This window comes from Phragmites australis, chromosome 2 (genome assembly GCF_958298935.1).
Source record: "Phragmites australis chromosome 2, lpPhrAust1.1, whole genome shotgun sequence".
NCBI lineage: Eukaryota > Viridiplantae > Streptophyta > Magnoliopsida > Poales > Poaceae > Phragmites > Phragmites australis.
The window spans coordinates 34,660,680-34,684,181 of record NC_084922.1 but is presented as its reverse complement, the minus strand read 5'-3'; the positions used below and the strand labels follow the sequence as shown (position 1 = coordinate 34,684,181).

At 43.4% G+C, this 23,502-nt stretch overlaps 3 protein-coding genes across 3 annotated transcripts; all 3 read right to left on the bottom strand.

Moving 5' to 3' along the window:
* Positions 1–3,974: 3,974 nt before the first annotated feature.
* Positions 3,975–5,039, bottom strand: LOC133908502 (uncharacterized). Its single transcript, XM_062350562.1, has one exon. It carries the CDS (start codon positions 4,809–4,811, stop codon positions 4,194–4,196), a length of 618 nt encoding a protein of 205 aa, XP_062206546.1. The 5' UTR covers positions 4,812–5,039; the 3' UTR covers positions 3,975–4,193.
* A 3,512-nt stretch (positions 5,040–8,551) lies between these two features.
* LOC133908501 (65-kDa microtubule-associated protein 3-like) lies at positions 8,552–12,599 on the bottom strand. Its single transcript, XM_062350561.1, has 13 exons — positions 12,370–12,599; positions 12,086–12,186; positions 11,792–11,998; positions 11,227–11,475; positions 10,902–11,111; positions 10,665–10,820; positions 10,402–10,561; positions 10,143–10,294; positions 9,967–10,054; positions 9,803–9,876; positions 9,621–9,695; positions 9,308–9,542; positions 8,552–9,221 (listed from the first exon to the last, which is right to left on the bottom strand). The coding sequence occupies exons 2-13, from the start codon at positions 12,155–12,157 to the stop codon at positions 8,836–8,838; spliced, it is 2,064 nt and encodes a 687-aa protein (XP_062206545.1). The 5' UTR covers positions 12,158–12,186; positions 12,370–12,599; the 3' UTR covers positions 8,552–8,835.
* Positions 12,600–13,492: 893 nt separating this feature from the next.
* Positions 13,493–20,132, bottom strand: LOC133908500 (ATP synthase subunit beta, mitochondrial-like). The gene is made up of 9 exons (XM_062350559.1): positions 19,510–20,132; positions 18,336–18,411; positions 17,886–17,974; positions 17,632–17,749; positions 17,437–17,540; positions 17,194–17,352; positions 16,747–16,971; positions 16,346–16,657; positions 13,493–13,812 (listed from the first exon to the last, which is right to left on the bottom strand). The coding sequence occupies exons 1-9, from the start codon at positions 19,969–19,971 to the stop codon at positions 13,699–13,701; spliced, it is 1,659 nt and encodes a 552-aa protein (XP_062206543.1). The 5' UTR covers positions 19,972–20,132; the 3' UTR covers positions 13,493–13,698.
* Positions 20,133–23,502: the final 3,370 nt, after the last annotated feature.

The window sequence follows — 23,502 nt, the reverse complement described above, 5'->3', positions numbered from 1 at the left end:
AGATCTCCGTAGAATGCATCCACAGCCCAGGTCGTAGGCACTCAGCAAGCATGATGTTCCATGAGATGGTATCCCTTACTGGCATTGCATCGAACACTTGCCGAGCCTTGGGAATGTAACCTCATTGGATGTACATACCTGTGATTGTGTCACCCACAAGCACGTCAGAGGTGAGGTCCACGCGCACGACGTCACGGTGCACGTCCTGGCCGAGCATGACCAACCCGATGGCCGCATAGGCTTCAAGCACGCACACAAAGGTGAAGCGATCGCGCGAGACATCGTCCTGGTCCATCTGAAAGGTAGAGCGCGAGCACGTCATCATGGTAGCCAAGGCTAGCGTACCCCGCGACGATGTAGTTCTAGGGGAAGGCGTCTTCCCGGGTGGACGCGGAAAGCAGGTGGTCAAAGAGGTGGTGCATGTAGGTGATGAGGCTGAGGGAGGCGTGAAGGTGGAGAAGACAGGCTTCGAGGTCTGGGTGGCAGCACAGGAGAGAGACGGGGAGGAAGAAGCATAGGCGCGGGAACGCGGAGAGCAGAGAGGCGAGGAGGGATGGGGTGAGGAAGCGCAGGTGGAACTCGAGGTAGGAGAGGACGCGATCGAGACTTGAGGGTCTCAGGTTGTGGTGGCAAGGGGATAAATTACTTCACGATTTGAGAGAACCAGCTATGCCGGTCGAGGGATTGCTCAAAGTCTTAGGAAACAGGGCTACTGTAGATGCATTCATGTTACCATTCACTCACAATCGGACCGCCCTGGTGAACCAATCAATCAAGAGACTGTATCCCTACCGGGCTTTAGATATGTAAGATAGTGCTTCAAGAGGACTCTATCTAATTATTTGAAGTGCCAAAGAACAACAGATTCATGTCTAAAATTTCCATATGTGATCTTGTTCACGAGATTTGACACAGTATATGTAGGATCCCACTTTCTATTTTTCTTCCGATTCTTGTTGAACCTGTATATGTTCTTGCTAAAGTTTATCATGATCCCTTCTCAAGCTTATACGTACGCGCCTGACATACGAAAATGCTAGTAATCCTTTTGGGAAGTACATATACATAGATAAGCACGTCAACCATATTCCGTAATCATCTTTTCTAAGAGGACACATTCCTCAATCGTTGTTAGACCACTCCCAACAGCTTCCCTTCAGGAACGAAATTTCTGTCGTGAAGGGATTTTCGTTTCCTTCAGCGCTCTAACGGTTTTACTTTACGGTTCCTGTTACGAAAGGATTCCTAAGGTCATTCCCTCCAGGACGGAATTCTCGCTACTTTCCCTTCACGATCCCCCTCGAAGGGAAGCTGTTGGAGATGAGAAAAAAATAAAGAGAATAGGAACGGAAAATAGAATCGGGAAGAGAACGAAATGAAGTAAATATGGTTAGAGATAGTCTTATGATTAGCGAGCTCCATTGATCAACAGATGGTTCTGACTTAAAAGGGAAAACTGCAAAAAAAAACCCCAAAAGTCACTTGGATTTTGACTTTCCCCCCCCCCCCAAAAGTTGTTTTGTTGCAAAAAAACCCCTCAAAAGTTTGACTTTATTGCAAAAAACCCCCTAAAAATTCAAAAAAATAAACAAATTCTAAAAAAATTCTAAAAAAAACTAGAGATAATTCTAAGACCTCCTGTGAAATTTGTTTTCAAAAATAATATCCGTTGCATCATATTTCATGGAGAGGAAGTTTGGAAAAAAAAGAAAAATGTGCAGCTCATTTATTAACTCATGTTATTTTAACTTTGTCATGTCTACCATTATTTTTCCTACACAAATAATTATTTAAGTCAACTAATAAAAGTGGTTTCACTAATTTTGGGGGTGTTATGGATTAGTTATGAATTAATCTATCTGCAACACATTTACTCAATCATGCACGTTACAATAACTATTTCAAGATTTCATGTATTTTTACAAGATAGAGGATCATGTAAGAAGACTAAAAAATTTTGTTTCATGATTTTTGGATTAGTAAATAATTAACTATGCATTTAACTCGAATTAATAAATGAGTTGCACGTTTTTCTTTTTTTTTCAAACTTACTCTCCATGAAATATGATACAAAGGATATTATTTTTGAAAACAAATTTCACAAAAGGTCTTATAATTGTCTCTATTTTTTTTTAGAATTTTTTGTGATTTTTTTAATTTTTTTTGAATTTTTGGGGGTGTTTTTGCAACAAAATCAAACCTTTGAGGGTTTTTTTTTGCAACAAAACAACTTTTGGGGGGGAAAGTCAAAATTCAAATGACTTTTGGGGGGGTTTTTGCATTTATCCCGACTTAAAAACCCAAATTCCACACCTTCTACAAGTCGCCTGTTAGAAAAATATGAACATATTTGATTAATTTCGCAGATAAGACCAGGAGAGAGCTCATATGCCATCATTCGTCTGCATGATTTGATGCATTACCTGTCTAGCTTGCAGTTGCTTAAGATAGTGGAGGCCATTGTGGCTTCGCTGGTCCGGAGCGCAGTCTAGTGGGGTGCTGTGTCATGATGTTCCAAAGCATCTATCCATTAGCTTTAATTCTGTCGTCTGCTGTGTGTGTTCATCAGTCTACACCTTTAATTTTCTTCTCCTTTCATGTCTTGAGTTTTCACGCTTTGCTTTCTTCTGAAGACTAGGGAAATTAAAAGGCTGCTGGAATTCTACGGGAAAATAAATTGCAAAACAACGTCTCGTTAATTTTGCCCGATTTGTTACGTGGATGATGCTTTAAAAAGATAGTAATGGGTGGATTAGTACTGCATCATTTTTTTGTTAGCTTTTTTGTAGATGTCGTACTTGTTGCCTTTGCTGTCATTGTTTGAGAAAACTTAGAAGCAATGCTTGGTGTTGGTGACACGAACACGACGAGCATTATTTCATTCCTCTTCGCACTTGACTTTTGTACTGTGCTTATTTATTTTCATGATTTACGCATTTCCCACGTAGTGCCGGCTGAAGGATCACAATGCCAACCAATGCAAGGCGGCTACAGCACTTCATTTTCGTACTATTTCCCTGAGAGCAGCAGCCTTTTTTTTTTTTTTTTGGTAGAACAGAACTAATGTGGCGATTCATGAAACACGGCGAAAAAAAGTCGCCATCTCTCCAGTCAGATAGCGCAAATCTAAATTCAGAGCACTTGAAAAATAGTTACACACTTTTCCAAATGGAAAATTTTCATTTTACAACTCCGATCTATTCAGCTTGCCCACTTAGCACCTTATACAAAATTTGGTCTCGTTTAGCCACAAGCACCTCACAGACTATTTAAATCTGGTTCAATTCACCCCCTAATGAATTTTTTCTTTTTGTTTGTCCTCGTCCAAGTCGCATTTTAAGTTCAAACTTTATAGGGTGGTACGTGGCATCATATCTTATGTTAGAAAATATTTTAGGATGTTTCGTGATAATTTTTAGAGCTAGGAGTAGGAGCATCTGATACTTGTTATACCCTCGAGGTATGAAAATGCATGGAAATAAACCACAAAAGATTCTTAAAATATTTTAACATATGGTATGATGTCGTTTATTACCCTGCAAATTTTGAACTTCAAACACAACTTGTGCGAGGGAACAAAGACAAACTTGATTAGAAGGTAAATAGACCCAATTTGATAGTTGGGCCGTAGTGAAATGGATTTTTCATTTTTCAAATTACCGGTGAGATATGAGTTACTGTTAAAGAATTAACCTGCTTTCAACCAGGGTACAATAAGCAAAAATTATTTTTCTGAAAGATGGGATAAGGTTGCTCATAACTGCACACATGATGAAAATTTTCAAACTAAGCGCTGGTTTGTGGGTATTATGCTGAATGCTATTCAAAACTAAATTAGGCACCATAATTAATCCTTACCAATTCCATTAGAAATTTTATTGTTGTGGCACTAAACCTCCAACGGAGAGAACGCGCTTATGAAAAGACAGCTACCGCAATACCAAATGAAGCCTAAATATATTGGACATTCATGGTAAGCGAATTCCTCATATTCCTTAATTGCTATTGATCACTTTCCAAATTCCTGTTAATCCAACTCATGTCCCCTTTAATTTCCTCTCCCCAAAATGCATGGAAAAAAGAGGCAGCACCAGGAAAATATGGAAGAAAAAAGAAAGAGAAAAGAAGCTATGAGGCTATGAGACAGCCTTTGCCATCTCTACAGCTTGGTTGGTGTTGACCATTGAGTTGCATCAGCATCTCGCCGGCGCGTAGCTCTCCTCCTGTATGGTCTCCAGCGTCGGCCGCCTCGACCGCCTGCCGCCGCCGCTGAGCCGTTGCTTGAGCTCCTCGATCTCCGCCGCGGCCGCCGCGTCGTCCACGGCCATCTCCTCCAGCTTCGGCGCCCTCGGCCTCGGCGCGTCATCCTCCACTGCAACGGAAGCGGCGGCGGCCTCCAGGACCCTGGGCGGCGCCACGACGGCGGCCACCTTGGCCGTAGCGGCGGGCGAGGACGCCGACATCCTTCTCCTCGTCCGCGCCTTCTCCTTCTCCCCGCAGGCGACCACCATGGCGGCGAGGCGCGCCAAGTCGGCGGGCGCCGCGGGGGCGCCGAGGCGCTTCATGGGGAGCGCGGCGTACAGGACCCCGCGCTGGAGCTCCTCGTCCGCCGGGAGCGCGTCGATCCGCCGGCCCGGGAGCAGAGCGCGGGCGTCCGCCAGGAAGTGGCCCGGCGCCTCGAGCATCAGCTCGGCCGCCGTCGCCGGGAGCGCCACCTGCCGCACCTGCCCGTCGGGGAGCACGGCCCTGGCGCCCCTCCCACTCCCGGCCCCGGCCGTCCTCGCCAGCGTGCACGACGCGAAGTTGCCCATGAAGCCTCAGGCTCCCCCCGTCTCCCGCGCGAGAGCGAGCGAGCGTGAGCTGAAGAGTGTGTGTGTGTGTGTGTGTGTGTGAGCGCGCGGGCGATTGCCGTGGGATCCGATTGCGTGCGTTTGGCTTGTGTTGCGGTGGGCTGCGAGGCCGGGAGAAATATATAGGTGGAGTGCGCGGTGGGGGTGGGGGATGGATGGTGCTGGTGTGCCGTTGCTGGGAGGAACGCGTGTGATGGACGTGAGGGATGGTGACGGCGGTGGCGAGTGTGGGAGGAACAATGGAAAGTTAGTTGAGTCGAGTGGGATGGTGATGGGTCGGGGTCGTCGTCGAGGTGGAATTGCGCGTGAGACCGACCGGCCACGGGGCCCAGCCGGGGGTTCGGGTCAGGTTGTAAGGTTAATAAATTCGTTTGCGCAATGACATCGATTTTCCAAAATTCACATAAATTAAAAAAATCATTTAAATTTTAGCAAGAATTCAGATAAATTCGCTTAGTAAAATTTGTAATTCAGAGATAAAACCGATCGAATTCCACCGAAAACCGAGTGAATTCTCCGATTTACCGATTGCATTTTCCGTATTGAATATATTTTGAATGAATTAGTCAAAAAAAACTGGTTGAATTTCTAAATTTACCAAGCTTATTTCTCAAATTTTAATGAAGTTAAAAAAAAACTAAAAAATAGCTCAACCTTGTAAAATCAATAACTAACTTATCTGAGTTTCAAATCAATTGAAACAAATTTTGTTATTTTCCTTGTAACATGATCTATATGATAAAAGTATTTATAATCACTAAAAAGTTGAATATTTTCTGTGAGAAAATATATTTCTAAACCTAGTTAAATGCATAGTTAATTCTTTGCTAATCCAAAAATTATGAAACCAATTTTTCTAATCTTCTTACATGATCCTATGTCTTTTAAAAATATATGAACTCATGAAATAGTTATTGTAATATGCAGGATTGTGTAAATGTGTTGCAACTAAATTAATTTATAACTAACCTATCACAACCTTCAAAACTAGTGAAATCACTTTTATTAGTTTAATTATACTATGCTTTATGTAGAAAAAAATAATGGTAGATATGAAAAAGTTAATTACAGTGTTGTTTCTTAACTTCAATTTATTCTTATGAATTTTGTAAAAATTATGGAGAAATTAATAAAACTCTAAATGAAGTGAATAGATTGTAAATATCCTCTTAAGATATGCTCTACACAAGAAAAATATGTGTATCCATGTTAAGCTTTACCTTAACGTGATGGACCAAAATCATCATGTTCATACGGCCTATTTCAATACTTTTCTTTTTTTAAAACTTACTCCATATAAAATATGATGCAAACTACATTATTTTTAAAAAAAATCATAGGATGTCTTAGAATTGTTTGTAATAGTTTTAGATTTTTTTATTTTTTGATTAAATTTGGAAACCGATCGAATTCTGAATTCGGTGTGGACGGAATTGACCGGTTTTCACGAATATCGAACAATTTTCGATGAATTTTCCAACCCTGTCAGGCTGCGCTTTGGGTTGGGACTTGGGAGCTGACCTGGAAAAATAGAAAAAATATATTTGTCATCAAAAGATAAAATAATTCACTTCATGTCATCTCACAAAATAAAAGCCACTATTTTTAATTTTCATTGCTCTTTCGTTAATGTCGTCCATTTGACCAATATAACAAACATACTGCTGCCGGGTGGCCTGACGAGATCCTCTGAACGCATGGTGTGTTCGGAAATGTTGGCTCCGTTTTCTTTTCGTGGCCGCCAGCCAACCGAGCTGGGCACTTGAAAGCTGAAAGCCTGAAACCTGCTGCCGCCTAGCGTGACACAGATGTCAAAATGGAACGGCCAAAACTACCGAGGGCCGATGCTGCATTGATCCGCAAGACACCGTTGCTCACTACGATACTGGCATGTTAGCATCATTTCGTTTGCCGATCAGCCCCGGTGTTTTCATCAAAAGACGTGTCGTGTATTCCTGCTACATTGGCGTTTTCGCGTATGTGATCTCATGGAAACTCGCCGTACGCGCTAGATTTGGACGAACGGTCGATCCAGAGTTGCTTCCACGGTACAGTCGGTCAGGTTTGAGTGAGCAGTACGCACGGGATGGCCATTCATCTCGCCTTTCTGACTCGCTTTTGCTTCTCTGAAACAAATGACCCCTGCCCGTCGTATCCCTATCGAGTGCACCTGGAGTACACGTAAATGGAAAGGAAACCTTGGATTCGATAGTGACGGTCCACACTCCAGTGTGAAAGTAGCTACGGGTTCGAGGATGCCCAACGGCGGCTAGCTCGACTGGGCTCCGCTCCGGATTCCGGAAGAGCATCTTTTTTTTTAAGTACAAGGTTAAATACATATTTTAGACCATCTTTAACCATATTTTTTTTCATTTTGTTCTCTTCCCGATTCTCTTCCCCGTTACTATTCTCTTTATTTTTTCTTATTTCTAACAACTTCCCTTCAAGAAAAATTACGAAGAAAAAGGTGAGAGAATCCTATCCTGAAAAGAATAACCCTATGAATCTTGTCGTGAAGAAACCGTTGAAACGCTGAAGAGAACGAAAACCCATTCATAACGAGAATATCACTCTGAAAGAAAACTGTTATGACTAATCTTATACATACAGAAGGTATAACCTCACATACCATGATAAGTATTTTTTACCATCCCATATACTATTCCTTTCAGAGAATTAATTAATTCTAAGAAATCCGTGATGATACTAGAACTCGAACCCAATTGACAGGTTCCGCCATAAGACGCTATCCAACTGAGCTCCGGCCAGTTCGCTGATTCCATGACGTGATCCAACCGAAGGTTATTAACGAGAATGTCACGGGCGAAGCTGCCGCGAACCTGCGCGGGCGGCCGCAAGTTGCAAGGAGCTAGCGCATAACACTGGGCCGGCCACACGAATCCCATAACTGCCTGTGAATTATGCGCGTATGCGCGTGCGGACTTGACGGGCGGGCGGGCCCTCGGCGTGGCTGAGTTGTTCTTGTTCCTCTCGTGGAGCACTCGGGCGCGGGTGCGCGCGGCGCGTGTGCGGTTCACCTCCGCCCTTCGGCCGGCCCCAGCCAAGAACATCTTCCAGTTCCTGTGGTGTGTGGTAGCCCACATGATGCTCCTGGCTTTCCTCTTGACCTGCAGGTGACCATCTCTACAGGTTGCTGAACAATGCTAGCTTGTCGAAGTTGGGTTACCGAAAGATACAGCGCCACTGATCACCGGTCATCGCTCACCGCTGTCTGTCAGTGTTCGAGTTGGGTGGGTCGATGGACAATGGGCATTGCTATCTGATGTGTTCTGTTGGGGAGACAGCGGTGGAAATGTTTGGGTGAACCAGGGGACACGATGTTTATTGCTTGGCCTAACAAAGCTAACAAGTCCTTCGTGGCCTGCGCACAAGGTAACGTCCAGTGATCTAATCCGGGGTGCCATGGTTTGGTGGTTCCACAAATGCGGCATGCCCAACTGTCAAATCACGGCTGCTAATTTGTGGATAACAATTTAACACTGAGTTTGGTCATGGGGGTTATTCTGCAGATTACAGAAGCATCTGACAATGTCACTATCTTGCCTTTTTAACCCAAGTTTGACCATTTGGAATTTGCGTTTATACAAAAATTGCCGGGAAGCTGATTCCAAGACGATGATTCTTGCCAATCAAGCCAGATTATCCATAGGATTTAAAGATCAGAAACATAATGTGTGCCAGGATAGTGGGATATTTGTAAAAACTATAATAAGAGATCACCGATGCTGCAAACCGATGAAGCTATACAACTTGAGATAAACAATCGCAGTACTGAGCACAAGCTTAAGTGTAAAACTCCTTTTACTACTTGTAGAAAATATGGCTGTGAATCAGAATAGTACTGCAAAGTGCGAAAAGGCCGGCTATTGTCGACCAACAGGTAACATTGGCCTCTCACGAGAAATGGCAGTCAGTTCAACATTCAACTACGCAATTACTGGATTTTAGGATGCCCTTCCTGCAGTTAAGCCGCTTGTCTGGCCAGGTAAATGGCGAGCCGCCTTTCTTCAAACGAGTACTCAATCTCCTCCGTCAATGCTGGCTCTGGCTTCTCCTGAAAGAGGGAGACAGGAGTGGCTATGACCTTGTAAGCCACAGCAGGCGTCATCGCCACCTGCATCGGAGCCGTCACCGTCATCGGTGTTTTTGGATTGAGTGTTGCAAATGTCTTGGGGGTTTTGTTCTCTTCCTCGGTGTCATTGGAGATGGACCGCGCAGGCGTCAAGGAGACATTGTTTCCTGGCATGATCTGGGCAAAAGGCTTGCGAGGTGTTTCTGCCTCACGTAGAGTACTTGCGTTGAAAGATAACTTCTTGATGGGAAGACCGGCAATGTCTAGGCCTCTACTGCCTGAAAGTGCTAGGTTGCATCAGAACTGTATGGAAGTCAAAAGGAAAAAAAAACACTGCAGTAGATGAATGACAAAAGGGGCTCACTAGGAGATAAAGTGCCCATATCTTCAGTCTTCTTGGGAGCACGAGCAGTCTTGGAATACAGTATGTCTGTTTTGGGGGGTTGCATTGTGGCTCCACCAAGAGACAGCCTTCGGTTTGCACCACCCATGGAGTTTCTAGGCGCCTTCTTTGAACTTGGAGGTTTGGATGGACTTGGTTTTGATCCATAGAGCACTTCCTGCTCAGCTTTGAGTTGATCCTGGAGCTTCTTCTGATCCTGCATTTGCATTCAAGTATTACAACATATTAACTCCTGGCTTATGCAATGTAGAAGTGTTGTACACGGGAACAATACCCTTTGCCTCTTCTTCTCTAGCTCTTTCTCCTGGCGAACGATCATGTACTCTTCAAGCATTGACAGAAGGCGGGCCTGAAAATATTGCATGAAAACCACATTTTAGTTGCATGAAACGCATTTTGGCAAGAAACAAAAGAATGAACCATCCAAGATATAAGTGCGAGAGTGAGAAAACTTACACCATCATATGTGAACTCTTTTCCTCTTTCTCTCTCCCAAGCTACAATTTTCGTGGTCAAAACATCTACCATTCCTGCTCAAGACATAGCAATGGTAACTTAGTTGCCACGGTGACAGAAGAATATTCTATGAACAGACTAACTGTATCACTCAGCAACATTACCTGGGATCTTGTTAACCAAAATACGAGCTTTTTCAGCCCTTTTGAGCGTAAGATGGGCCCCCCTCCCAGCATTATAACGATTGTCATCCTAAACATGCCATGTAGAGGGAACTATCATTATCTACCGAACAAAAATAATATGGAGAATTGCATAGAAAGTTGACCAGCATTCTTACTTTGTTGTAATCTTCCAGCCAGGCTTCCTCCTCACATGCATTAAGCCATCTTTCAACCTTCTCAAGGATATCCTTCCGGCTAAAAGCTTCCTCTTTCACTGTGGCAATGTGAGCCTCAATTTGTTCTAGCACCAGCGCGGGATCGACAGCTCCTGTAAGGAAAAGGGAAAGGCGGATAAGGTGGTTCTCGTGTGATAATTTTAGGCAAGCAACACGTTACTGAACACAAGATGTTAACATGCCAGGAGATGATCTTTACCTGCCTCAATAGCCTCAGTGCTAAACTCAGCTGCATAACCTTCCTCACCAATCAGATGAGCACGTCTCCTATGCTCTTCCAGTTCTGTCTTCTTTTTCAGAACCAGGTCTTTCATCTTGCTCGCTTTCAGTTGTTCGAGCCTTAAAACTTCAGATTCCACCTACATTTTATATCAAGATATAATCTCCGAACATTCCTAGCTCAACAAAAAAGCAATAGCAACAGTGACACGAGAAACAATCTCGGCAAAACAATGGACTCACGTAGCTGAGGAAGTCAACAGAGAGGGTGTTGGGCTCAGTAATTTCATGTTCTGAAGCAGCAATATTGCACGTTACATTCTGGAACATCTGCTGCTCTTCAAGTGGTGTATCCATGAGATTCCAAAGTTCAAGCATGCTAGATGCCAAATCTTGAAGCTGTCATATTCAGATTAATAATGTTAAGGGTTGAATGCACTGACTATTTAAAATTTCTGAATTGATAGAGGAAATGCTGACCTTTTGCATCCTCTGGACTTTCATTTCACGTAATCTATTAACAGCTGATGCAAGTCTCTCAATTGTACTGTTGCTCAGGTTCTTTGATCCCTCAGCCTCATCCAGGCTAGGGTGCACCTCATATACTGTTTGTTTGAAGTCTATACCAAGCACCTCGCACAAGGAATGCAAGGTATTCAAATGTTCCATCACTTGCTTCAGCCGATCACTCTGTCAAAAACAGAGACAAACAATATAATGAGATTTATTGACTTACATGGCGCATAGACACGGTGAGGAATATGCATTGATCAAAATGAATCAGATTAGAATCAGTGATGATGACCTTCTCCTTCTGAAGGGATTGGAGCTCCTTCGTTAACTCCTCAAGCTTTCTTAATGACAGATCGGATTGATCCACAGGAACTTTAAATGGTACAAAATCTGCCGGCCTGACTTCAGATGCAATCTTCTTAATTTGCTCTATGACATCAACAAACTGGTCCCATCTTTCTACTTTCTTCTTCGTCATGTCCTCCAAATACGGGACAATTGTGTTCAATTCCTCCCTTAAACCATGCAACTTCTGATTTGACTGTCATTTTTTTTCAAAAACAAGGAAGAAGAAGTACCAGTTACTACTGGAATCACTAAAGAAAATTTCAAGTCTTTAATATAGCAGATTACGAGTGGCTTGCATATCCAGTCAACGACACATTATACAGAGTAGTTTAGTTACAGTGGCAGTAAATGAGATATTTTGTTCTCATTGGCAGTAAAACAGATAATGGGTGGAATTTCAACCGAATTCTCCCTGTTGACAATTAGCACTAGTACTGTTGAATCAGTAGTTGTATTCGCTTCTTTTTCTATCCTGACACTTGAACACACTAATGAACGCAGAAACTAACCTGCCTGACATGTATCGGCGGCTCGCCCATGGCCGAGCAGATTCTGGCCAGCTCGGCCTCTGCCTCGGCAATGGCTTGCCGCAGCTGGGCCCTGCAACGATTCGCCTGGTCGACCTTCCTCCTGTAGACCTCCAGGCACTCCTGCTCTAGCTCCAGCAGCATCCTGTCCCTCGACGTGTCGGGCTCCCCGACCTCATCCCATATGACCTGGAACACATCAACCCATCGCTTCAGGCGCGAGGATAACCAACAGAAAATCGCAAAAAACGAGGGAATCACGGGGCCGTGACGTACGTTGAGCTCGAGAAGGAGCGAATCGCACGTCGTTGACATCTGCTGGAGCTGGTCCTTCACGGCGCTACTCATCGCGAGAGACGAGCGGCGGCAGCAGCACCCTGCAAAAGTGACTTCACAGATCAAACCCGATACCGCGGCAAGTAACACGCCCACCGCCCCGCGCCTTCACTGCGTGGAGCAGGGAGGCGAGATCTCCTCCGAACCTAGGGTCTCCCCTCACCGGGGGAGGCAGCACAAAGTGGCAGGAGCGACCGGACCCAACTCGCAAGTGAGACGTTCACCTCTTTACCGCTCGGCGCGGCCTAGTCGAGCTGGCGGGGCGGGGCGGGGCGGCGCGGGTGACGGGCTGCGGCCGCGGAAGAGATCGCGCGATTCGGCGCACGGAGGGGAGGGGAGGAGAGGGGAGGATGAGGCGGAGAGTGGTTTGAAATGTTTTGAAATAGGGTAGGGGGGCAAGAAGGGAGGAGAAGATTTGGGGATTGGAAATTCGGAAGGGAGGCCACAGACGCAGAGAGCCGTTAGCAGCATCTTTTAATTGGGTCGGATCCGGGGGGTCCCATCTTGAGGCCTCCGTTTTGAATTGGACGGTCAGGATGGCGGATTGGCCCGTCTCGGGGGAGAAGTTTGCCAGGTGGGAATGTGGGATACATAAGAATTCATAGACCTGGTGCTGACAAGTGGGGCCAGCATGTCGTTTGCAACCTGTCAAATACAGAGCTGCGAGGTTTTCTGTTGACCTTTGAGGAGAAGGCGCATACCGCTACTTCGCGGGCAACGTTGCGATCCGGTTGGGTGATGGCAAAGAAAAGGTAATTACTGCTAAGCTAGTACCTAAAACTATGAGTAAGTAAATTTTATGATCGGAATTTCAAATTATTTGAGGATGTTTGGTACAGCCCACATGGTGCAAACATTGCAATTGAGGCAAAAGCAAAAGGTAACGGTGTCTTGTTCAGCTATGGTTTCATCAGGAAAACCTGTAACCAAGAGAATGGCTGCAGAAATTCTCCATCCGATGACCATAGAGATCATCAGATCACAGATGTTTGCGGTGAATTCGCAAATGGAGGCACCGGTTTGGAACGCACTTTACCTCGATTCATGTGGACTTGGGACAGTTCGTGCAAAATTCCTAAAGAAAATCATATGAAACTCCTACATTCGGAATAGACCTTGCTTATTGTGCTCACCCTATGGAAGGTGACAAAAAAAAGGCGATCGGAAGGAAAGCTTCAAAACAGACTCCAGGGGTTAAAAATTGTGAATTCAGCTCAGAATAAATTCGGGGAGCAACACGAACGACTCAGTGTGAACAGCTGATCTCAGAATATGTATGAAGTATGAACATGGGAGATATTCCAGTGTTTCACTGAGAATTAACAGGTTCACTGTTTCGCCATCATCACAAAAAAGGTAACTCAATTCTTCCTCGAAGGGCAGTAAGTCAAATCGCTGAGAATCCTTATTAGGGAAAAGTGGAGGAAACCATACATCGGCAGGGCCGGGCCTCCTCTGCATGTAAGTAAATGTCCTTGCTAACACAGAATAAAAGGCACAACATGTTGACCTCCAAAAGTTAAAAAAATTGCATTGCCTGTAGAGGAGATTGCTTATGATGCGGACTCCTTGGCGATCTTCTCGGCCTTGGCAATGACTTCCTCTATTCCTCCAACCATGTAGAATGACTGCTCCGAAAGGTCATCATATTTGCCATCCAAAACACCCTACGATATGTCCAGAAGATTCATTAAACCATTTAAATGTCAGTAATATAAATGACAACAATGGGTGCTGTCAAATGACAACTGGGATAACATACTAAGAATCAACTGGTAATAACTTTGCAAAATTATTCAAAAGAAACCAGCAATGCACAATAAGACACAGGCAACGAACCACAACAAACTCCCAATTTTGAAACACAAAGCTCCCAAATTATTGTGACATATCGTGATGCCATGTTAATCAACCGGTACAGTGGTGGCAGCATATTTATAGTGCGACATTATATCGACAGTATGTTAAAGCACATAGCCACACAACCATTGACGGACTTAGCAAAAATACAGGAAGGTCGGCCACATAGGACTACAGAAATTGCCCAATGGTCAATGTAGCACATCTACATAAGCTAAATATTAAAAGAAGCACCAAACATGTATACATTGCTATTTCATATGATACTTCAAGAATTCTTCAGTGGCTAGAGGGTAAGTTAAGCTATTATCCTATATCTAGTCCATGTCATATTCTCCATAACGAAGAACTAAGAGCTGTAATCCCCATCTCGGATAGGAAACTCCACAAGGCCAATCTGCTCCCAAGGATTGAGAAGGTGTCGGATAAGCTGCCCGGTTGGAAGGTGGCGCTAATGAACAAGGCAGGGCGCACAATTCTGGTTAGGTTTGTGCTCACTGCCATCCCCCTGTACATCCTGGTTGCCATGGATATGCCTAGGTGGGCTATTAGAGCCATTGACAAGATTCGACGGGGATTTCTACGGAAAGGAAGACAGCAGGCCAACGGTGGTAATTGTCTTGTTGCTTGGAGTAAAGTATGTCATTCGCTGGAGCTAGGCGGTTTGGGCATTCATAACCTGGCGATGTTGGGCTGGGCACTTCGCATGAAGTGGTTATGGCTCAAGAAAACTCATCCAGATCTACCTTGGGCAGGTTTTCAACTTCCTTTTCACACCAACTCTGCAGCCATGTTTGCTATTTCGGTTACTACACAAATTGGAAATGGCCTTAATGCCTTGTTCTGGTCGAACCGTTGGCTCCATGGCCACTCACTGCGGGAGATTGCGCCGACATTGGTCGCTGCAGTTCCTAAATGCGCCATTAATCAGCGGACGGTGGCTCAAGCTCTACAAGATCATCACTGGATCCAAGATATTTGTGGTAGCCTTACAACCAGCGTTTTAATCGAGTTCCTACAGCTTTGTGATGCAATGGATAGGTTTGAGCTGCTACCGGGTGAGGAGGATCATCACATCTGGTTGCACTCAGCCACGGGTCAATTTACATTAAGGTTGGCATACAAGGCATTCTTCACGGGTTCAGTGGGGTTCGAACCATGGAAAAGATTGCAGCGCTTTTGGGCTCCCCTCAAGTGCAAGATCTTATGACTGGCCATCTGCAATAGGTGATGGACTGCCGATCGTCTTGCTCATCGCGGAGTGCCCCACCCGGACTGCTGTCCATTGTGTGATCAAGAAGACAAGACAGCTCAGCACATCCTCACCAACTACGTCTTCACAAGGGAGGTTTGGTCTATGACACTCCAAATTTGGTCTTCTCCTGCTCACTCCCTTGCATGATAACTTGGTGTTCGGTGATTGCTGGCGAAGGTATTCAATTCTCTAGTCATCTTATGTGCTTGGTGGATATGGAAACACAAGAACAATGTGGTCTTTAATGGTGCTGCTCCAAGGGTTCAGTCGGTTCTTCGAGCGATATCAGACGAAGAGCACCTATGGTGTTTAGCTGGAGCATGGGGGCTTAAGGCTCTGTGGTCTGGTTAATGTTTTGTCATAGGTCAGTGGTCGTTGTCTTTCCTTCAGTGGCGTGTATGTAATCCGTTCTTGGTGTTTGGGGAGTGTTGCGTCGTGTTTGGTCCCCTAGCAGGGGGTACGTCTGTTCTAATCCGTTTCTTCACTCTTTAATACAAAGATACACGATGCGACGCGGATCCGACACCTTCAGCCGCGTCAAAGGAGAGGAGGCGGGAGGGGGGAGTAGGAGGCAGCGACAGAGGAAGGCGAGGTGGAGGTGGCAGGGTACTGAGGAGAATGAGCTGAAGTGGAGCCGTGTGAGTAAGAAGCCCTAGTGGGCTGCATTAGGGAAGAGAACTGTTGGGCTGCATTAGTGGGCTCCCTTCCCTTTTTTCTTTTTTCTTTTCTATTTTTCTACAGCTTTTGTGTAGTTTTTTTATACATCTTTTATACCTACAAAGCTACAACTAGATGTTTTGATGTGTGTTAATCACAAATTAATGTGTTATTTCAGAAATATTGATATTATTTACTAATAAAAATACAAAATAATGTATTTTTAATATAATATTAATATAAATTAGATTAATCCCTGAATCCTATTTTCTAGAGTTTGCCGAATCGGACACCCGCACCCGTGCCCCGGTAATACTGAGTAACAAGCTGCAAGGCAAAGAACACCAACAGCCAGCATGTCTAACCAAATAATGCTAATTTACAGAGAACACTGCTGCAGTACTGTCTTTCTGAAAGAAATTCCATACCTGGAAACTTTTAACACTCTCCTTCAGCTCTACATACTTTCCAGGTGCACCCGTGAAAACTTCAGCAACATGGAAAGGCTGGCTAAGGAACCTCTGAATCTTCCTAGCACGAGCGACTGTCAATTTGTCATCTTCACTGAGCTCGTCCATTCCCAAAATGGCAATAATATCTTGAAGATTCTTGTAATTCTGAAGAACCTTCTGAACACCACGAGCAGTATTGTAGTGATCCTCACCCAGCACATGAGGGGACAACATTCTGGATGTAGAGTCCAGAGGGTCGACAGCAGGATAAATACCAAGCTCAGAAATCTACACAAGAAGCACAGCCAAGTCACACTCATAGAGCAGCAACCACGTCAATTCATATATATTTTTTACTATACATTAGCTAGGCATACCTGTCGTGACAACACAGTAGTAGCATCAAGATGGGCGAAGGTGGTTGCAGGGGCAGGATCTGTCAAGTCATCAGCGGGCACATAAATAGCTTGAACAGATGTAATAGAACCCTTCTTTGTGGTGGTGATCCGCTCTTGCAGTCCTCCAAGATCAGTAGCAAGGGTGGGTTGGTATCCCACAGCAGATGGAATACGTCCAAGCAGAGCAGACACCTCAGAGTTTGCCTGACAGATAATGAACACATGAAGAGATTTTTCAGCCGTGGTGTAAGAAAAAAAAAGAGAGAAAAAGAATTTGAAGATGCAGCTGCACTCTTCTGGGTAGTGTATAGAAGGCATTAGCAACTGTGTTAGTAATGCCATCTGCGTACCAACTAATAAGAATACCATTGCTGGTACTGGTCAGAAATGAGACTGAAGGAGAATCCCTTAGAATATAGAACTTACCTGAGTGAAACGGAAAATGTTATCGATGAAGAGAAGCACATCCTGTCCTTCAGCATCACGGAAATGCTCAGCAACAGTCAAACCAGTCAGTCCAACACGAGCACGAGCACCAGGAGGCTCATTCATTTGACCGTAGACAAGAGCACACTTGCTCTCACTCTGTCACAAAGTACAACCATGTAAGGAAATTTCACCTTACAGATATGAATGCCAATAAAATTTAAAGAGATATGTATTGTTTACCTGCTTGTCACCAAGCTTAATGACACCACTCTCAATCATTTCCCTGTACAAGTCATTACCCTCACGGGTACGTTCTCCAACACCAGCAAAAACAGAGAAACCACCTAGTGCAAGGAAAAGAAACAAATCGAACAACATAAAACACATAGCATACAACTTTACAAGATGACCAACGAGCTCTACAAAACAACTAACCATGGGCCTTGGCAACATTGTTGATCAACTCCATAATAAGGACTGTTTTACCCACCCCAGCACCACCGAAGAGACCAATTTTACCACCTCTTTGATAGGGTGCCAGAAGATCCACAACCTGATGGAAGCATAAACCTTGAACTAAAACTAAACTTGGCACACGAATGAATGTGTCTAGCAACATGAAAAGAAACCAAGGTACCTAAAAGGTCACAAGTATAAGAAAGTCACTTCCAAGAAAAAGGGTAGTGTACCTTGATTCCAGTAACAAGAATTTGCTGCTCCGTAGCTTGCTCAACGAAGGCAGGGGCTTCACGATGGATGGGAAGGAAGTGGTTTGTCTCTGAACAAAAGAGGAGCAATCAGCAAATTGTAAACAAAACTTAAGTAGGGGAAATCTTCGATGCAAACAAATCATTCAGTACAAATGTGCAAACATTGATTCCCGTCCGTCCGATCCTGATCCGAAGGCACCTCTTCCTCCCACCATTCCGCTGGTCATTTTGCAAAAAAAAAAAAAGTACAGCCCCCATCAGAAATCAATGCAGATCATGAGAGATGGTGGGAGGAAGAGATGCCTTCAGATCAAGATCGGACGGAGGGGAATCAATGTTTGCACCTTTGCACTGAATGGTTTATTTGCACCAAGATTTCTCCACTTAAGTATGAGTGCTACATATAAAATGCATGTCATACAGACTTACTTATATCTCCCCTCTCATCGATAGGCTCGCCAATAACATTCATAATGCGTCCAAGTGTTGCTCTACCAACAGGGACCTAGAAAAAAAATGCATTTCGTAAATGCAGCAATACAAACAGAAACATGGTTTCAAAGACAGTGGTACTGAAGATAATAGCAGCAACTAAGTTCAAAGACAGTAAATATCTACAGACCGTAACAGATACTTCCTCTGATCCCTAATATACATCCATTAGGGCATCAACACGGTCTCCAAGATGACACTTTGACTAGCAATATCTATAGAAATATATTATTTTAAATATAAAGATTTATATACTTTTTTAGAAATTAATGGTCAAAAATAAAAAGGTTTGACTTAGGACAATCCTAAATGGACTTATATTTGGGATAAGAGGTGGTAGCAAACTTCCATAGAAGACTGTAACAACTGATCTTTGTATCAATGTAATCTTATGCATTTATTAGCCAGTAACACGGACCACATAATCACCTAGCATGAAAGATGCATGCGTAGATGACAAGCTTAACCTCTGAAAACTAATTCTACAACTTAAACTGTGCAAATGACAAAAAAAAAGTGGGAAAAAAAAAGAAAGAAGGCAACCTTCAAGCATGTGAAACTTCGAATAGTATTTATCTGAACTTTTTACATCCTATTTTGGTACTACTGTTGAACCTATATAGGGCCCATACATTTTGGTGACGGAACCACATGTGCCCCTTCCTCACTGTAGCTCCTACACAGAAAAACACAACATTCCCTTTCCTTGGCTTGCGTACTCTGGGGCCACAGCATCAAAGAGTAGGGTATGCAGTACCTTTACCAAATTATCGAATGATAAATTCAGCATCTCCATATGAAACGATTGGACAGAAATATGAATCTAGGATCAGCATTGCGAATGTCACTAAATCATGATGAGCATGCTATTCATTGGAGTCAAATTTTTGCAGTTGCCACCTAACGGTTTGACATATGAACCCGTTACAAATCAAGACAGCATTAATTCGTTAACAAACGGATCTACAAAGCAAGCATTCACTAGTCCACACACAGGTCCCTACATCCAGATCGAATCTAGCACCTGCTGATTCGTCATTTTGTCAAATTAGATCCAAATAAATCATCTCAAACACGATAGAGGACGAGGAATGAGAGCGGATGGCCTAACAGTGATGGGAGAGCCGGTGTTGAGCACGCGCTGGCCGCGGACGAGCCCCTCGGTCCCGTCCATGGCGATGGTGCGCACCATGTTCTCCCCGAGATGCTGTGCCACCTCGAGCACGAGGCGGATGTTGTTGTCGAGCACCTCCAGTGCCGTCAGGATCGGGGGCAGCCCCTCGTCGAACCGCACGTCCACGACGGCACCGATGACCTGGCACACCTGGCCAATTGCGCCGGCGCCGGTGAACTCATCAGTGATCTTGCCGGTGGTCTTGACGGTGGCCGGGGGCGGCGGTGCGGGCGCGGACGGCGCCGCGGCGGAGGAGGCGTAGGCGGCGGCTCGGTTGAGGAGGAATCCGGCGGGGGACGGGCGGTGGTGGAGGGGGGCGCGCGGGCACGGGGACGGGGAGGCAGCTCGGAGGCGGGAGGCGGAGCGGAGGATGGAGGAGAGGGCCCGGCGCGTCGCCATGGCCGGCGGCGAGGGGTCCGGATCTAGGTTTTTCTCCGAATGGTGAGCGGGGGCAGGGAGTGGCGGCTCCGGAAACGGTGGTAGGGGTTTGAGGATCGGGGTCGGGGTGGGAATAAGGAGGGAGTTTGGAATCGAAATCCTCTGAACTTCGGACGGTTTACGGAGTTACAGTGACCTGTAAGTAATTGATAGTAGCGACCGTAATTGTTGTAGCGACCTCAAATACTGTAATAAAATTGTTGTGGCGACCGTTCTGTAGCACTGATGTTATGTAACGTGTCGCTTTTACTGTTTATACGTTACTGTAGTGATATGTCTGTTCTTTTCATTTTCGATACGGGCCACAGCGCTACAAAGTTAGAGTATCCCGTTTCAGGCCATGGCGTTGTGAAGTCAGAGTATCTCGTTCCAGGATAGGATAGGGGAGCTCCTACGAGTGATTCGTGGATGGACTTGGTCCTCAGTGGACTGAGATGTCTATAGTTTAACAAGAAGACTTTGTTAATTTAAGGGTGTTTTTTAAAGGGGATTGGGATCCAAATCTTTAGGATGTAGTAGAATTTTGGACTAAATGTTAAGAAAAAAGTCTAAATAACTTCTCTAAACTATTTTTAGTGTTTGGATATATTAAATTCTAAATTTTAAATATCGGATCACATAACCCCTGAGTAGTTTGCAACAACAGTTTTGATGATGTGGCTGCTACGTCACCTGTTTTTGCCACGTGGCTACCACATCATCTCTCTCACATGTTTTGGAGCCGAGTTAGCTTGGACACTGGCAGAATTCATCGTATATGGTCAAAGTCGTCTGCCCGAGAGATAGGAGATGGGAGGGAGAGAAAGGCAAAGAGAGAGATCAGCCGGAGGGAGGAGAGACAGAGAGAGGTCGATCGGAGAGAGAAAGTCCAGCATGAGAGGGGTGAACGAGAAAATATGATATGTGGGGTTACTTGTCACGTGTGCACTACTATGTTAGCTAAAATAACATCGTGACTGTCATATCAGTGCAACTGTCACAACGTCAGTAAAACCATTTAGAAAAAACACTTTATAGGTTATATGATCCGGTATTTAAAATTCAGAGATTAAATAAAGGGTTTTAAAGTTTAGAGGTTATTTGATACTTAGTAATATTTTAAGAGGGTAATTTAAACTTTTTCCAAATGTTAAATATTTCCGCAGCATTCCATTCCTGTTAGCAGAACCTAAGAGCGATTTTGCAATGAAAATAATTATGACAATGAGAAATAGGTAGCCACTAGATAAGGTTACGTAAGCAACATAGAAATTTTGGAATTGTAACGAACATCTTGAGTGCCTTTTGTCGAAATCAAGCATGACATTTCGATCCCCTGAGCGAAAGATAGGGGAGGTTATGTTAAAGTCCAAATTTTTGTTCTTAATGCGCATCCAAAATTTATCTTGTATAATATAGTTTTATCCGTTGCAAAAACACATACTTTCATATTTAATTTTATTCAATTTAATTGGGAACATCTTGAGTGTCTTTCGTCCAAATCAAGCGTGACATTTTGATCTCACGAGCGAAAGATAGGGGAGGTTATGTCAAAATCCAATGTTATGATTATCGATGCCCATCTAAATTTCATCTTGTATAACAGGGTGAGGCGAGTGAGCGCAAGCGGATGTTATTCTAATCATTTTATTCATACATGTTAAGTATGTTAAAGAGATAATTTTTTATAAATTGGTCTTTCATCACCTCCACTAATAATAAGAGTGTAATCGGATCGACAGATGAATATTATTGATCATATATTCTATCTCACATTTTTTTATCGAAATTATAATCAGGCACGGATGATATCGGATATAGATACATATAGTTTCGATCATGAATACGGATCGAATATGTGATGAGTCGATACAGATAATATCGGTACGAATATTTATTTAGATATTGAGTAAAAGCAACAACCATATATATTACATATGTTATGATTATTCGACTATTCTATATATCAAAAACTCAACTATAGATCTAACAAGCAAATTAGCAATATACTATCATAAAAGAAGTTATGTTAGAACGAAATCGGAGAAGTTACGAGTGTCAAATATATTAGCTGAAGCTGATATTAACTATTTTAACATATTAATAATTTCAAATAAAAAAGTATCAACTACAAAATTCTAGATCTCATCGAGAACTACAACTTTTATATATAAATCGTCTCTATCCGATTTTGTATGTAAAAGTTACAAACTCTGTAAGATAGACTCAGATAGTTATCGTATATTTTTCAGATATATCTGATTTTATTCTCGGATATTCGATATCCGACGGATACTAACTTTCTACATCCAAATCCAATATTTGATACAACTATTCGAGATCTAATCTGATATCCGATATCCAATTGATATCTAAAATGATTTAGATGAGCGGGGAAAATACAATCCGTTTTCACCCTAAATAGTAAGATGGGACAGAAAAATACACACATAACTCTATTTAGTTGAGGCTTTGAAATTTATTTAGAATCACTCAAATGTAATGGGTCAAGCTGAAGAGTGATCCATAACTTTATCTAGTTTCAGAAGACCTATAAGGCTATAACTTTATCTAGTTTCAGGCAGACTCATAACCCAAATATTCTAACATTATCTAGTTTCTTTTTTACCACCCCTAATCTAGTTGAAAACTATCAAAGTCTGTGTGTTGCAGTTTTCATGAAAAAACGTCATTGGTTCTACCTTTTGGCTGCGAAAAGGTTGGTTGTACGTTGCCAGGTTCTAGATTTATATAAAGTCCTATAACGTTTGCATTTTGATCATTTGATGTCTTGCAAACTACACTATCAAAATACTTGAAATATCAATACAAACTGGACTCGAATTTCAAATCAATATTCGTGACTTTTGAAGGTGTTTAGGATCCAGAAGATAGTGACGGAATAATTGAAATGATATATATGGACTTAAGGGTCGTTGGGTTAGTGACTTGAGCGAATTACTTAGGAAAGTGGCAGGAAAGATGGTCGTGGAGTTGAGGTGGACATGCGGTGATAAGGAAGGGACATAGAGGCAGCGGTGGCACATTGAGCAGCCGATGTAGCTGATCGGGCTCCCGAACCCTCGCACATTTAGTTTGGTTTAGTTACGATCTGTTTTATAGAGCTCTATTTGATTTAATTTTTTTATGGTGAGTGATTATATAGGAAAAATGATTTTATGGTTGAAAATGATTATATAGTGATTCTCTAAAATAAATTATATGAAGAAATTGATTCTGTGCAGGAAGCGAATCAGGAGAAGCTATTTTTTTTAGCTTCATAACTTTTAGTTCATTTTAAAAAATCACTCACACAGATTTCACTCAAAAAAATAAAAACTGAAAGCTACTGTTTAGCAGAGCTTCTCTAATTCCAGCCGGGAAGCTGCTCTAAAAACTCTATCAAATAAGCTCTTATACAATCAGACGGTCCTCGTGTTATTGAGAAACCTCACAAATATCATACCCTATTGATAGAATCGATAGATGAGAACACCTGTTGAAGGTTAGAAA